At 35.7% G+C, this 17,661-nt stretch overlaps 1 protein-coding gene across 1 annotated transcript; it reads right to left on the bottom strand.

Moving 5' to 3' along the window:
- Positions 1 to 1,438: 1,438 nt before the first annotated feature.
- slc43a1a (solute carrier family 43 member 1a) lies at positions 1,439 to 17,543 on the bottom strand. The gene is made up of 14 exons (XM_026281240.1): positions 17,324 to 17,543; positions 13,279 to 13,436; positions 12,941 to 13,118; positions 12,663 to 12,718; positions 11,942 to 12,018; positions 9,420 to 9,512; positions 8,984 to 9,114; positions 7,869 to 7,948; positions 7,608 to 7,754; positions 7,489 to 7,524; positions 7,191 to 7,411; positions 6,150 to 6,223; positions 3,029 to 3,152; positions 1,439 to 2,349 (listed from the first exon to the last, which is right to left on the bottom strand). The coding sequence occupies exons 1-14, from the start codon at positions 17,326 to 17,328 to the stop codon at positions 2,170 to 2,172; spliced, it is 1,560 nt and encodes a 519-aa protein (XP_026137025.1). The 5' UTR covers positions 17,329 to 17,543; the 3' UTR covers positions 1,439 to 2,169.
- Positions 17,544 to 17,661: the final 118 nt, after the last annotated feature.

The following is a 17,661-nucleotide window of genomic DNA, read 5'->3' on the forward strand; positions in this document are numbered from 1 at the left end:
TTGAATCAGTTCGGGAGTTCGGAGCGGGTTCGCGAATCATTTGAGTCAGTTCGGGAGTTCAAATCGGGTTCGCAAATCATTTGAGTCAGTTTGGGGATCGCGATTCATTTGAATCAGTTCGGGAGTTCTTAGCGGGACCGCGAATAATTTGAGTCAGTTTAGGGATCGCGATTCATTTGAATCAGTTCGGGAGTTCTTAGCGGGACCGCGAATCATTTGAGTCAGTTTGGGAGATCGGAGCGGGTTCGCGAATGAATCAGTTCGAAAGTTCGGAGCGGCTTTGTGGATCATTTGAATCAATTCGAGAGTTTGGAGCGGGTTCGCGAATCATTCGAATCAGTTCGGGAGTTCGTAGCGGGTTCGCGAATCATTTGAGTCAGTTCGGGAGTTCAAAGCGGGTTCGCAAATCATTTGAATCATTTCGGGAGTTCGGAGCATGATCACGAATCAGAAAGATTCAGGCTTGTAAATTTTCAAATTGGCCATAACCTTTAATTTGTTGGTGCCAATTGGTGTATCCGCCCCTGCCTGTTGGGGAACAGATTTCTGAGCTCATCACAGCTTCCTAGATGCAGATGTCTGAATCAGCTCAGTGCAAGCAGGTGAAGTCACTGAGAGGAAACACTGAAGACAGCTCAGACTTTACTACAGACTCGTGTCCCTCGTGACACAGACACACAGCACGAGATTCAGCTGGAAACACAGCATTTCCTTCAGACTGAGAGTTTGTGAATGAGTCAAAGAGCCTTCTTTATTTATTAAACTCATGAGAAAACGGCCAGTTTCAAATATCTAGGCCAATTTATTTATTATGTGCATTTATTAAGTGCATCTAACATTATTTTTGTATTCGCAATTCCCATTTAAATGCTTTTATTATATTGTGAAAATGCATTTTTGACTCTATATTCCTAATTTATACAGGCAGTATTGTAATAAATACAGGTGCTGGCCATATAATTAGAATATAATCATAAAGTTGATTTATTTTATTAATTCCATTCAAAAAGTGAAACTTGTTGTTAATTATTAATTCATTAGAAATAGAAATTTGAATAATAATAAAACCAATAATAATTTAACCTAAATAAGTGTTGGTGTTAACTGAGAGACTATGAAAAATATTTTCCATTGACTGAAATAAGCCAAAATAAAATGTAAATATTAGATGAAAACAAAATATATAAAAATAAATGCAGGCATTTTTTTTACTGAAAATAAAGCTAAACATAAATACAAAAGGTAAAATTTTTTAAACTAAAATAAAAACTATATTAAAAAATATTAATACTATAAAAGACACATAAAAATAGTAAAATACCACTGCATTAAGTATCAAATCTGCATCTGGCTAGTTAATTTATTTATGTATTTTATTGCCGTCACCAGCAGATCGTGACATGCTTCAGATGAACTCAATCAAGACTCCAGTGAACAATTCAGAGAAATGGTTTGCATATTTAATAATTTTGGTGCTTCAAATCTGACATGCTTGCACTCGGGATGCTTTCTTCCTCTCACACCTTCTCTTCTGATCTCATATGGCTTTGGTTTCCCACATCTCTCTCACGCTGAGATCTGAATCGTGACACTCACTAAAAACAATAAGGCACTAGTTTCACACAAAACATTCATCTGAAAGAGACCTTTCAAAAACCCCTCCAAATATGAATACACATCATGCTATTTACAGAGCACATCTACAATAATAACAGAAATACATCTCAGTGACTATTACACACAAACACTCATTTCTGTCGCTTTATAAAAGTCGTGTTTAATCTGCCTGAAATGTTTCAACGTTGGGATATAGCACGAAAAGCTTTCTAAAAGACAGAAAAACAGACTTATAATACAACTTTCATTGCTCTTTCTCTTTGGTGAACAGACAGCTGAGGTAGTCCAGAAATCACAGCCAATGTGTGCGCAGTCCAATAAATATCTGTTTAAAAAGTTGGATTTTCAATATGAATCCTCAAGTTTTGAGTCAGCCGATCGTCGATAAAGACCAAGCTGAAGTGATGCTGCTTTCACAGGCATCAGCCTAACGTCTCTCACACAACGTGGACGAGAGAGCTGTGTTTAAATGTGAGGGACGGGCGAAGGGATGCTGTATTGTGCTGAAATGTGAAGAGTCCCATGACAGTCCCATGATGCTCTGTAATTGAGTTAGGCGTCCTGAGGGATGTGACCGTTGTGGAGCGGCTGGTTTAGAGCCTGGTTCTCTACAGGAGTGTGTCCATTCGCTTCTCCTCCGGCCTTCGTCTGAAGAAGCTGTCTGCGGAGGTAGAACAAATACCCCGGCAACAGGAAACCGGCCAATGAGAGGACCAGAAGCCCCACGTTGATCTGAAGGGAGCGAAAGAATACATTTAGCATCTTATTAGTCGATGGAAATACCTTGGCTTTCAAGACAGCGTCCAGCTCAAAATTCAAAATTATATGCCAAAAATCATTAGGATATTAAGTCAATGAAGATATTTAGTAAATTTCAAACTGTAAATATATCAAAACTAAGTAATATGCATTGCTAAAAACTTCATTTGAACAACTTTAAAGATGATTTTCTCAATATTTAGATTTTATTTGTGCACCCTCAGATTCTAGATTTTCAAATATTGTCCTCCGAACAAACCATGCATCAATGCATTGATCAAAATTCAATAAAAAATGTACGCTTATGACTGGTTTTGTGGTCTAGGGTCACATTTGATTTAAATCTTCACGTTCTCTTATAGTATTATTTATTTTGATACTTTTTGGAAAAAACAAAAACAAAAAAAAAATCAAATGTGTTAATTTATTCAGTAAACATGCAATGACATCACATTGTACTGAAGATCATGTGACACTGAAGACTGGAGGAATGATGCTGAAGATACAGCGGAGCATCACAGATATTAAAACAGCTGTTTGTGTTAATGATGCATCTCACAGGATCCCGGTGCAGCGCTCAGGATCAAAGACTTTATGACTAATCTAATCTTTTCAGTCCTGAATGCAGGAGATAGAAATGTGTGTTTCTTACCCAGTAAGCATCTCCGTTCAGAGGTCCGAGCATGATCATGAAGAGCGGCTGCTGCAGCAGAGCCAGCACTGCGCTGATCAGAGACTGCAGACCGGTCAGCGTGCCGAAGTGATTGGACGGGTACCTGCGAGACACAGACATTTCAGAAGACCAGTCAGAGCCACCCTGAGATTAATGCATCATCTGAAAGCTGAATAAATGAGATTTCCAGTGATGCATGGTTTGTTAGCAGTACAATATCTGAAAATCTGAGGATGCGAACAAATCTAAATGTTGAGAAAATCATCTTTAAAGTTGTTTAAATGAAGGTCTTAGCAATGCATATTACTAATCAAAAATACATTGTTCAAGTAGGAAGTTTACAAAATATCTTTATGGAACACGATCTTTACTTAATATCCTAACGACCCATGCAATGTATTGTTGTCTATTGCTACAAATATACCCAGAGGTGTCAAGTAACGAAGTACAAATACTTCGTTACTGTACTTAAGTAGAAATTTGGGGTATCTATACTTTACTTGAGTAATTATTTTTCAGCCGACTTTTTACTTCTACTCCTTACATTTTCACGCAAGTATCTGTACTTTCTACTCCTTACATTTTAAAAATAGCTTCGTTACTGCTATTTTATTTCGGCTTATTTTCATTCTGGCTTGTCATAATTGAGAAAAAAAAAAATCCAGATAAATCGCGCCATCCGGATGGAGTGAATTTGATTGTGGTTGGATGAGAAGTATAAACATATACCATTCCGACACCCTATTGGTCTGTAGGCGATCCATCCATCGCACCTGCACATGACACATCACACTCCAGCAAGGACATAGCCGGTTTTGGGTTCGTTTATCAAAAATTATATTTCTTAAAAGTAGGGTGGAACTGGCTTCCGATCGCCTCAGAGTCAGTCCCCTTAAATTTCATATGAAACCGGCGTCAGACCGCGGTCTCCTCTCTGTCTTTCAGCGCGCTCTGCAATCCGAGCTCAGTGATCAGCCGTGAAACAGTGATTCAATGCGAGCTCAAACAGAGACAGAGGACACAAGGTGTGTGTTTCTCGATAGATTGTTAGAATATCTGTATCCGTGCAGTTCTTTGTCATAAATACTGTTTACAAAAGGTCACGAGGGAGCAGTCGGTTTCTCATCTAGTATAAAGTTTTCGCTTGTCACCGCGCGCTCATCACAGCCGTTTCCTCCAGCGAAAATCTAGCCCTTAACACATATGAACGAACGCATACTTTAATTACTCTTATTTAAATATACTTAATACACTACTGTGCAAAAGTCTTAGGCACGTTAGTATTTTCACTTAAAAGAATGGTGTTCGTCATGATGGTGTGTCAGTATAAAATATCAGTTTATATTTCCTAACATCCATTTTGCCGTTGTCAAACTGCTTGTGCATTCAAAATCGTACTAGATTATTATTAAAATTAATGGCAAACTGATTTTTCCTAAGGACACACTACAGCAAAATATATAAATAACTGACTTAAAACACTCTTTTTGGGGTGAAAATACTATATTTTCTTTTCCATAAAACTTTTGCACAGTACTGTATTTTAAAAACGACATTGTTGCTACTTTATAAAGAATGAGCATACAGTAATTCACAGAACTGATTTAAGACAGTGACAGACAGTACTCATCTTAACTAAATATCAGAGTGAGTGACAGAGATACAGTAGAAACATTATGTGTGGTTTTGTATTAAATAATGACCCAGATTGTGAAATACATTTATTAGCCTTATTAAGGGAAGCACAACTTGGGAAATGAGAGCATCCAAGGTGAAAGATATGGATTTATTTTAAATATTTATAATATTCTCTAATGTTATCCATAGTTTTTTTAGGTTATTTTTTTTAAAGTATCGTTTAAGGCACCGTTTAGGCGCCGGTACCGTTTTAAAAGTATCAAAAAAGGCACTGGACCCTACTTAAAAGTTATTATTTCTCACTGGCTCATTTACTAAATGGGGGCTTTCTCTTCATCCTCCACAAATTAAGCTGTAGCTAGTTCGGTAGCGAGACATTTTAATAAATTATCGTTTGCGAATGACGACGCGATTGACAATTTTGTGATAACTAGGCTTTACCAACTTTGTAACCCCGAACACTGGACATAGCAGACATATGTACCGAATACAGGAAGCTATCGATTAAGAAGGTATCAGGATTATGAGTTATTTTTAGTTTTTGATTAACAATGTGGATTAATCATTAATTTTGACAGCACTATAATATTTATTGTATATAGACAACCATACAAGGGTAATTGTTACTAAGCCTGCACCAATGTTCTTGTCCATTGCCCTCACAGATTCCTGCAGCTAAGCTTGGATGTACATTTACATTCCATTAAAGGTTATTGATGACATGCCTCTGAAGTTTGACTTTTTGCACCATAACAATAGTTATTGGCAACTAGTCTTCATATCTCTAGCTCTTTAATGTATTTGCATTGTACTAAAATGCGTTCATTTTCAGTGGGCATATATGCGGCTGAAAAAAGGTAGCCTAGCCCTAGTGCATCACAAATTTTTCAACATGAACATTTTAATATAACATTATAGTCATTATGGCCTTTAGAAAATTTTTTTTTTTTTTTTGAGGCGGTGGGGTAGTACACAATAGGCCCCTGTGGCACGGCCCAAGCTTTTGTTCTTAATGGCATTTTTTCTTACATTACTTTTACTTTTATACTTTAAGTAGTTTTTTAAACCAGTACTTTTACACTTTTACTTGAGTAAAAAGCTTGAGTTGATACTTCAACTTCTACAAAAGTCTTTTTAAAACCTAGCATCTTTACTTCTACTTGAGTAATGAATGCCAATACTTTTGACACCACTGAATATACCCCAGAGACTCAAGACTGGTTTAGTGCTCCAGGGACAGATCTAGTTCGTCTGCACACTTCTTATGTGTGTCGTGTGTGTGATTGAGTTTTACACACACACTCTGCGCTGTCCTTCACACACAAACAGGGCAAACCTGATCCTGTCTCGTGCAGCTTTATAAACATCTGATTTGATAAGTCTGTGCTTGCCTGTGCGACTCAATATCAGATGAACAGATCCTTGAGTGTGTGTAGTGTGTATATGTTTATAGTGTACTCACACGGCAGCATACAGTCCTCCACAACACGAGTGAATGAAACCTCGAACCATCGTGTGCAGAATAAACGTCAGGATCTGGACAAAGACAACAAGAGTTACAAGCACGTTCCCATCGACTGTAATTAAGACGGTGAACTTGTGCCAAAATTAGGGTTCAGTATGATTTAAAAATAATAATAATAATAATTTGAAGGTCCATTCACACCAACACACAACACTGTTGTGTTTATAAGAAGCGTGCACTACATTTATGTCCTTTGTGGCTTTAAATGCCCAAGCTCATTAATCATTCATCAGATGAACAAAACTATAACAAACCACATAATTCCTCAGTGCTTTTACTGTAATATCATTATCACTATTTCTTTATTGAACACTTTGTTTCAAGGACCTAATCCTACTATTAACTAGCTATTAGCATGCACATGACTAGTTACAGTATTACTGTAGTTATTATTACTACTGTGTGTATTTAAATAAGTGTTAAAGTCTGATGTTTTATGGTTATAGTTATCATCTTTGGTGTGAACAGGACTTATTAAGCAAGAATGGATCAAATTAACAAAAAAAAAAAAACGTGTTATTCCTGTCAATTAAATGCTTAAAGAAATGCTTTCTGTTTCTGAAAAAAAGCCTGAAAACTGAAACGTATTTTTCACAACAATAATAATTGTTTCGGTTTTGCCATCCAAAAAAAGAAAAATGCATTCATTCATAAAAAAAAAAAAACAATAAAAAAAAAAAAAAATGTTTAATCAAATAAACGTGATATTCCTGAACATAAGAGTATTCTTAAAAACAACTTCTGAAATGTAGTACACATGCAATAATACTGAAAAAAATCTATCAAACCAGTGACAAAATATGATCTAGTTGAGTGAAGTGCAGCTTTATAGATTATAAATCCTTACACAGTTACCGATCCAACAATAAACTGATTTAAAAACTAAATATGCAGTGTTTCCTATAGAGCTGCTGTGTAACTCTGACACAATCTGTACTCTAGAAATCAAGGAGATTGTGAGCTGAACCAGGTCGTCACCTGTAGAGGAAGGGAGTCTACGAGCGAGAGGACACCAAACACAATGAGCAGAGCGTTAGTGAAGATGAAGGCTCGCATGGCGTTGGTCAGCTTCTGGATCTTTCTGTCTGTCTTTCTGTCTGCGCACTCTTTCATCTTCCAGTCCATGATGTATCCGATCAGAGGACAGGTGACCAGACACAAGAGCTGCAGCGTGCCGAAGATGGACGAGTAGAAGCTCACTGCAAGATCAAATGCATTATTTATCAATCCACAATCACATCCAGCCGTCTCTTACTCTAACTCAGGTCCACCTCACCTTTCTCCTCCGCCTCATGCACCAGTTCTGTAGAGGCTAAACGAGACAGAGACACACTGTGAGTCAGCCGAACACAAGGCAGGTGTATACAGTGAATAGCAGAGGGTTTTTGGGCTTACGGTGCTCCTCTCCGTGGGTCACCAGGAACTCCAGCATCTTGTTCATGGCTCCCATAAAGAAGATGATTCTCAGCTGAGTCATTCCCATAGTGATCAGACTCCACAAGAAGATGGGAGAGAACACGGAGCGCCGGAACGGCACCGAAGCTGAGAAACAGATTTCCAGGAGTTCACACGTTATATTTCACATCATCCGCTACACGTTCACACAACTGTGACAAACGGTCTTAAAATGTATCACTCCGCCTCGAGGAGTCTCACCTTGTGTGTCCTGAGCTACAGACGACAGTTTCTCCCTTTCTCCCGGCGCCTCTTCAGACGATAACTTGTCTTTTTTCATACTAAATGGTTGAAATAAGGAATTATTGTTCAGAAATCAAGACTGTTTCCTGCAGTCTTCATATTGATGCAGTCTGGATTATGTCATCAGATTCCAAAAACTCATTACTTTTTTATTGATTACGTGATTTCTTATTATTCACACTATTCTTATTTTTTTTAAATATTCCTTTCTAATATAACCTACAAATGACATACAGCTAAATAAATAAAATATTTATTTATATATATATGTTTTAATCCAAATGTTGTAATAATAATAAAAAATGGTTACATTACATTTAGTCATGTATTATAAATGACTTATATATTAAAGCATATTTTGTTTTTATTATAAATTATATACATTATATCAAAACTAGTTCTGTCAATTAATCTGACTAATTGCATCCAAAAACAATAATTGTTTACATAATATATGCATGTATACTGTGTTTATTATATATATATATATATATATATATATATATATATATATATATATATATATATATATATAGTGCATATATTATGAAAATATTTGCATGTATATGCATATATATATTATTATATTTTACATTACATATAAATATATTTATTATATAAACATAACATCGTTTTATTAAATATATACATGAATGTTATTTTTTTATATATACATAATAAGTACAAACACACATATATTATTTAAACAAAAACTCAGATTTTGTATGCGATTAATCGTTTGACAGCATTAATCAAAACATTTTTATAATTTTATTATTAACTTTTTGTATAACTCACCCCCAGACCTTGATGTAATGTCATTTTTATGTTGTTAATTACAATGCATGGAATATATTTTCATTCCTTTTGTATTTTTATATAAAGATTTAAATCAATGTGATAAACGAGTATTCAAAAAGTAGTAAAATGTGTAATGTTACTAACCACAATTTTTGTAATGTAATCTATCCAGCTCTGAAAGTTTAGTGAATCTCTCTCAAAAAGGGTGATTTTTAGTAACATTATGTTTCTGTTTTCAGAATATGATATAGGTTAGCATGATTTGTACTAACATCTCAATCTCTTCTTGTGTAGGAAACCCTTCTGATGGCCAGTTCAGGAAACAGTTGAGACAGACCAGAGATGCCAAGCCGGCCCACATCCACATGATAACAGTAAAGGACACCCCGGCATCATATATCAGCTGGAGAAAGAGACACATGATCACTTTTTCCATTTGTATGACACGCTTGATTGAATGGCAGAAAAAATCAAAATAGAAAAAAAAAATCGCTTGTCGTTTGAGTAATGCTTTAGCTTTGATCATGTTTTGAAATATTATAATAGAAAACAAATGATTTTATATGATTAGCTTAACTGATTTTATACCAGTTCAAGGTGATGAGTTCCCTTTCATTCAATCTGATGCAACATTTAATCAGAGGCTTTAATTCCGAGCACACAATACACGTTAAACAGGTTTAACCTTTATTTACATTAAAAAAATACCTTGACTCCAGGGAAGGTGACGGCCGAAGAAGCGTAGGAGCCGATCATCAGAGACATAACAGTGGAGCTCAGACTCCCAAACATGTTTGGCAGCTACCAGAGGAAGAGAGGAAAAGCACATCGTTATCCCTGATGGAAAAATCATAAATGCAGCTGAGCCTACATTCACAATGAACAAAAGCAGGAAGGAAAATTAGACTGTTATATATTCTGAAAACAATGAGCGCATCCAGGGAAAACCTCTGGGCATCTGGATTGCTTAATTGCTCAAATCAAGTGTCAAGTGAACATCATGCCTAACCACAAGTTTTTCCAACATAAAACTTACTAATTAAGTAAAAAATGAACACAGAAATATTAATGTTTCAGTACGCAGGAAGTCCTGTTGTGGATTGTGGATATGAATCAAATTTTTTTTTCTTCACATTTTCCATGAATTTCCAAGCAGTGCTTCATTTTTCCAGACTTTTACATGGATGTGTGAGTGTGTTTAACTCCCCTGTGTGAAATGAGAAGGTTAAAAACACACTTCCATGAAAACGAGCATTTGTACTTCCTTGTGCTTTTCACACACAAACATGGAGTGGCATAACAACCTTGACCTAAACCTGAATTTGTTACAGAAGGCTGCACAACATCTGCAACTATCAACTTTATCTCAGATGTTTCTCATAAACGTCTTCATAAAAATATAAATGGTCATAAAGAAGACAATTACTGACGAAGTAAGAGTATATGGCAAAATCTATAAAATTACTGTGGATAGCATTACTCAGATCATATAGAATGACACAGATTTAAAGCAGTGTGTCATTAGTACAGCAGTGGTAGGAAAAACTCATGTGCCTGGTTGATAGATGCCAGTGATCTATATATACTGAAAAAAGGAAGGGACCTAACATAGAACCCTGAGGAACACCAATGGTAATGTGTTCTGGGAAGAATTTAATAAGAAAAGTAAAGGTTCATATTACAGAGGTACTTAAAAAAGGTACATACAAAAGACAATTATGGACAAAGTAGGGATATATAGCAATAAAACCTGCAACATAACTGTGGATAGCATAGCTCGGTTTCACATGGAATGAGCCTGAATGTTAAAGTGGTGTCTTAATCATCAGCAGTAGTAGGAAAACACATATGCCTGGTTTATAGATGCCAGTTATGCTATATAAACTGAAAAGAGGAAGGGATCTAAAATAGAACCCTGAGGAACACCAATGGTGATTTGATCTGACAAGAATTTAGTAAGAAAAGTTAAGGCTCATATTACAGAGGTACTTAAAAAGGGTACATACAAAAGACAATTACAGACATAGTAGGGATATATAGCAATAAAACCTACAACATAACTGTGGATAGCATAGCTCAGATCATATGGAATGAGCCTGAAAATTAAAGTGGTGTCTAAACGCCACAGCAGTAGTAGGAAAACTCATGTGCCTGGTTGATAGATGGCAGTTATACTATATATACTGAAAAGAGGAAGGGACCCAACATAGAACCCTGAGGAACACCAATGGTGATTTGATCTGAGAAGAATTTCAGAAAAAAAGTTAAGCTTTATATTAAAATATCTGAAATGTGATTTCAGACTTTGTTTTTGTTTTGTCTTAAATCTAAGCACAGTGTGAGACTGCTAGGTGTGAGGTTCATGATGCCCTTCGCTTAGATGAAACATCTATGAAGGAGAATAAATCAAAAGTTTACATTTGTTCTCACCTTAATATTATTGACTAGGACAAATAGTTAAGGGATTAAAGATATCTCATTTGTGATTGGTCTTACTTATGGGTACTGAGGTTCCTTAATTTAGGGGAACTGGAAAAAAACAAAAAGTCATGAAGGTCATTAGTTTACTGAGTTCAGATGTCATCAAAACCTAAAACAAAAGTGTAAATAAAGTGATCAGAACAGTATCAGCTGATCTTTCCTCCATACTGGTAGTAATGTACTGTTTATGAAATCATAGAGCATGTTCTATTCTCAGAAGTGTACACAGGATGTCACTTTATTAAAGCAGTGTTAGTTGTCACATGTACGCCATTGCGCACGCATACCTGAGCTGCTCTAGTTGAGCCATGTGTATGCACAAGGGTAAGTGCGTGTTGGCATCTGTATGATAGCGGTGGGCTGAAATATATATATAGTCATTCTTTCCCACACCACGTGATTTCACTAAACAAATTGGAAATTCACAATCTGTTTGTTGATGAGTGTGGGTACAAAGTCTGTGCCCTTGTCTGTTTCAACTGGAGGTTGATGTGGGCGTAAGAGAAGGCGTGTGGGCAGTTCAGCCTTCTGATTGGTGGGCACAGAATAAGCCAGAATCTCCTTCAGTCATGTGCAATGATCCTTTGCCTGCCCCAAACACAAAAATACACACACCCACACAACTGTCTGGAAAAAATAAACTTCAAAAAGCTTCATGTGACAGCTGCATCACAAAACATGCAATTCACCATAGCTGTCCATGACCCCACGTGCTCCCTTCTCTACCAATTTCTCTTTTTTTTTCTTACCGTGAGAGATGTGAAGGTCAGACAGATCCCTCCGAAGCCGTTGAGTGAAAGAGCCAGAAAAATTAACGCAGAGAGGACTAGAAAAAAAGGCACAAACAATTATTACACAATTAAAATGTGTGCTTGAACAACTCAAAACTGTGGCAATGACTTTGATGTGACAAATAAAATATAATGTGTCTTCTGTATACAGTGGTATACATATAAATGCAACATTTGATCTGGGTATAGCTGTGAATGTTTATGAACATTTTACAAAATATGTACTTACAAATTTAATAAAAATTGCATTTTAATATTTGAAAACAATATTCTCATTATATTCTGCTGCCTGTACATTTTAAAATTGGATGGTTTATTCACAAAATTGGTCAGATAATGGATAATTAATTGTCCATACAAATACGTATATTGTTTTGTCATTGCTCTTTTTTCAAAAGCAGCAAGAATCAATGAATTTTTTTTAGTTTTTTTAGTAGTAAAATTATTATTCCTTCCGGAAAAAAGCAAAGAAAAATGTACCAAACTGTAAAATTTCTGAATATAAACTTAGTTGTTTTTTTTTATTCAATTAACTGAAATCCTATTAATAACTGATTACTTAAATAGCCATATCGACTATAAAAAATAAAAAAACAAATTATAATAATTTGAAATGTCCAGTAATTATTGATTGGTTGATTGATTATGAATGTAATTTGAAGACTCGTTTGCAGCTCACCTTCTGGTTGATATGATGATATGGACATAATCACACAAGAGAGAGCAAAACACGCACTAGAAAAACAAATACAAAACATGAATGATTATTAAATAAACACACATAATTAAATGTGAAAGTGCTTTTATATGCACATATTACTCAGTGTTTTGAAATGCAATAAGTCATGCAGAGATTTCATGACTCAAGTGCATTATTTAAAAACATGTGTTGCTTCCTGATGAAGTGTTGCTACTGTGATCTACAACACAAGCATTAATGTGTAGGTTTGTCTTCACCTTCCAGTAAGGCGAAGAGGCCTGGGGCCAAACCGGTCCATCAGTATACCCAACGGCAATGTGGCAGCACTAAGCAGGAATGAACCAATGGTGAAGCCCAAATTTAGCATTTCTTCCTGTTCCACACAACTCAGCCAATCATCTACTGCGCTAGCGTTCACACTCTCAGTCGTATTTTCTACAGAAGGAAAGAGAGAGGAGGTCAATGAAAGCAAGAGGCCGAGACTTTATTAAGTTTTAAAGTCTCCACACTGTTCAAGTTTCTCAGGCACTCGGGCTCGGGTTTCTTCTGGAGCTTGTTAGTGACCGGCGACTGCTTGACTTCTGTGACTGATTACCTGTGCACAGGTGGGAGTAAAAGCCCTGTCCCTTGAGCATGATGAGCAGAGAGCCCCATCCCAACAGCACGGCCGAACATGACAGATTCTCCAGCACGGCTGTGACGGCCATCCACCAGCGCCTGCTGTACGCCTGCAACACAGACGGAGCCATCCTCCTATCAGACAGAGAAGAGATGAACAGATGAGTGTCAGAGCTCAGTGGCATATTAGAAAAATATATACGGATTCTGCCTTAGCAAACTACATTTTTAACCCAATAAATTTTGGGGGTCAGTAATATATATATATATATTTTTTTATAAAACGTCTTGCAAGCTCACCAAGGCTGCATTTGTTTGATGAAAAAAAACAGTAAAAATATGAAATATTATTACAATTTAAAATATCCGTTTTCTATTTGAATGTGAAGTAAAAATGAACTTTATTTATATGATGTAAAAATTAATTTTCAACAGCATTACTTCAGTCTGTCTTCAGCGTTCTGCTAATCAAGACTGCATTTTTTTGGTCGCATATACAGTAAAAATTATTATTTTTTTATTTTATTTAAAATCTTTTGATGCTGTATTTTCAGCATCATTACTCCAGTCTTCAGTGTCACATGATCTTCAGAAATCATGAAAATATACTGATTTACCTCTAAGAAACATTTTTTTTTTTTTGCTGCTCAATATATATATTTTTTTGCAATCACTGATTAGTTTCTCAATTGATTTGAAACTTATCTCAAATGCAGTGCACTTGTTCTCATACAGCTGTCACAGCCATCCAAACACAGAACTGTCTCAACCAAACAGTTCAACTTTACTGCAACATGAAGCACAGCGCAATTTTTTCTAGTAATGCATTAAAAAAAAAGTAATATTGCTAAAAGTAAACTCTATTGATTATGAAACACATTCAGCTGTAGATGCACAAACATGCAAATGACAATACATGTTTATTGCAATTCTTCAACAGGGAGATTTGTTTGATATATATTGTGTATATTTATATGAAACGAAAAGTAATTGCCCCTTTAAACTTAATCAGTCTGCAACAACTGCATAAATAAACTTTTCTGATAACTACAGACCAGTCTTTTACTACAGTGATGCATATCTAAATATAATAAACCTGACATTTTTCTTATAATGCATGTGTGTTTGCTGTATACATTAATTATCCCAAATTGTTGATCTGACCATCCATTTACATCTGGAAAGACCATTTCAGTGCATTTTATCTATTAGCTGCAATCTCAGTTCTGAAAAATGTTTGGACATTTACAGTAAATAACAGAGTTATTACAGTTATATTGTACATTTTGTATACAGTTCCTGTACCAGGAGGACTAAAAGCTGTACTATCAACAATACAACACTTTCTAAGTGTAACTCCCTCTAAAGGAGAGCTCATGATTGTTTACACGGTCAATTAAGGTCATTCAAATATCAGAATATACCATGTTCATGTGAAAGAATGACAAATGACTTATTGGTTGGTTGTATGAACTATTGTGAAAACATTTGAGAGTTTTATGCACATTGTTTTGAGAAAATTATTTGCATGATTTTTTATTTAGCATGAAATGAATGAAAATGCACAGTCTGTGTAGGACAATAGTTCCCTGTGTTAACTGTTTTGAGAACAGTGAGCCGAGTTTGGAGAACTGTTTTAAATAAAGAACTGTAATAGAATCTTTTCTAACATTATACTGTATTTGCCTTTAAAACCGACACCCTCCAATCTTCATTCTTGAAATATCTGCGATTTAGTAAGAAAAAGACACTCCTTAACATCCACTACAACCAACACACGCAAAACCTACTTCTCAAAAGGAGGTGTGTCCAAACTATTTGCATGCGCTCACAATAAAAACCACAATCACACGTGCTTTGTTGTATCACAAATTTGAACCCTTAGTTTAGTTATTAATTCAGAACCTGCATCTGAAAGCATGAGAAAAGTGTATCCTCTGATTCTAGAAGAGATAATATCATTTTTCTTCAAATGTGTACAAGTTAAAGTTTGTAAACGGGGTCAACTTATCCCATGACATGACTGAAAACCATTGGTCTTTACAACTCAGATAACCAAAACACACACACACACACACACACACACACACACACACAAAGAGAGAGATATAAGAGACACAGGCAATATAAGAGACATATAGAAAGCAGAGAGAAGGAAAGGCAGGGATCTCAGCAGGACACGTTTAATATGATTAGACACAGTCCAAAGACATCTTTGTTCTCAAATGTTGGGTTTACGGATGGGTTTTTGTTTTGTAACTCACACGGTGTTTTAGGACACGTGCTCAAAATAAGTGAGCACCATTCATATTCAAAAGAAAGAAGAAAAGAAGATTTGACAGTGGTGCATATCCATCCTCGTTTCCAAAGATCACAGATTTTTTCAGTTTACAGGACGCCAAAAATGGAAAATAGTTTATAATGAAGTTCAGGTTTAAAAGTTAAAGTAAATGTGTGCCTTTTTCTTTCTCCATCTATGACCATGCCCCAAAAAGCAACATGATGTCACATTAAGAACATGCTCTGGTGAAGAAATAAATTAATAATATTGAATCCCTTACTCTCTTCTGGATAATAATCGAATCAACTCTTTTAGTGCGCTGCTCTGCTGAAGAATCGAATCTTCTGAATCGCTGAATTCATCGAGTCGTTTCGAATCTTTTTTAACCGCAGATGAACAGAATGTGTAAATCAGAGCAATACTAAGAAAAAAGACATAATTGTGAGATAGAAACTCAAACAAACACGTGAGAAGGAAATCAGAACTGTAGTAAATGAATTTACTTTAGCAATTAGCTATTTAATGGCGGGGAAAAAAACAAACAAAGAAAAATAGATCCCCATATAAACGATAGGCTATTACTATAATTAAAACTCTTATGAACTTGTGTGATTTATTTGGACAAAATACTTAATGAAATATAATCATAGAGAAATTATAGCCACAATTAGCTTCAAGCTACAACAGTTTTGCTTAAAAGTCACTATATCGATCCTGTGAGTGTTTGTAAAAACTTCTGGCAGGGATCTAATGTAGATTTTGGTCAAATGATGAGGCAGAAATATACTAATTTTATGGGGAAGATGCACAATTACAACTTCTGTGGGGAGTAAAATAACTAATGTAACAGATGAATGTTACGTTTGAAAGGAGTGACGAGTAATTAATTCAATTTTTGGTGTAAAGAGATGTGAACTCGGAATTATGAGGGGGAAAAAAAATCATAATTGTGAGATATTAAATCAGGATTACAAAAACAGATTAAAAATGGTGTAAAGTCAGTTTTTAGTCGTTTTTTTTATCAGGCTTCCACTAACTTATACTTTTATCACAAACAATAGAATCATATAGTTCGGTTCGCACGCGTTCGCTGGTTTCAATCGAATCGATTCCTCAGAACTGCATACTCTATCCATCCCAGATTCCATCTGATATTAGTCATTTTACTATTTAGGTCAGATAGTGAGCACACTGTATGTTTTTTTGTTTTTTGTTTTGCTCCATGTGAACCCTTCCCAAACCCAAAACCCCGAGAATTCAGCTCTCATTTCCCCTGAGGACAAAGGCTTGGTTTTCTCGACGTGTCTCCGAGTGTCGACTTTCTCGACGGGATTAAATTAAACAAACACGCTTTCCCCTCAACGCTCGAGATCTCACCATATGCTGCCCACAACTAACAATAAATCATGCCTTCCACAACACAGCTAGTCTAAAATAGAACATGAACTCATGCAAAAGACATCCGAGCTCACTTAAAACACTAAACATGGGCATTTCCATTTAAAAAAAAAAAAAAGTGCAGAAACACAGAAACCATTCAACTCATTCATGCCACGTGTCTCACTGTATCGTACAGTAAGTTACCCAAGTCTGTATTTACACTCGTCTAAAGATGAACCCATTCATCTAAAACGAGTGTTTGTCACTACAGCCATTATTATTATTATTATTATTATACATCTATTTTTTTCTTAGCTTAAACTAAATGTAGTACGCATTTAATTCAATTTAAACCACTTACTTCATTTGTCAGCCTCTCGTTATTTCCTGGTTTTCTTCAGTTAAGGCGCTCATACAAAAGATAAACACACACAAAAACTTCTTCTGTTGCCTCTTGATAATAGAGTTTATCTGTTTCTCTTGTTCTTCTTCAGAGCAGCAGGCAGAGATCTCCAGAAGTCTTCTTCCTAACCTATATTTAACAATGAATGATCTAGCACCCCCCCAGTCCTCTTTCTCTCTGTGTGGAGGGCGTCTCTTACACTGTTAACATACGAATAGTGTATGCTAATAGAAACGAGCTGTTATGCCCTTACAAGCAGTTACGAAAAAGTAGAGTAGTTCAAGTTTATTTTACTA

This window comes from Carassius auratus, chromosome 14 (genome assembly GCF_003368295.1).
Source record: "Carassius auratus strain Wakin chromosome 14, ASM336829v1, whole genome shotgun sequence".
Lineage (NCBI taxonomy): Eukaryota > Metazoa > Chordata > Actinopteri > Cypriniformes > Cyprinidae > Carassius > Carassius auratus.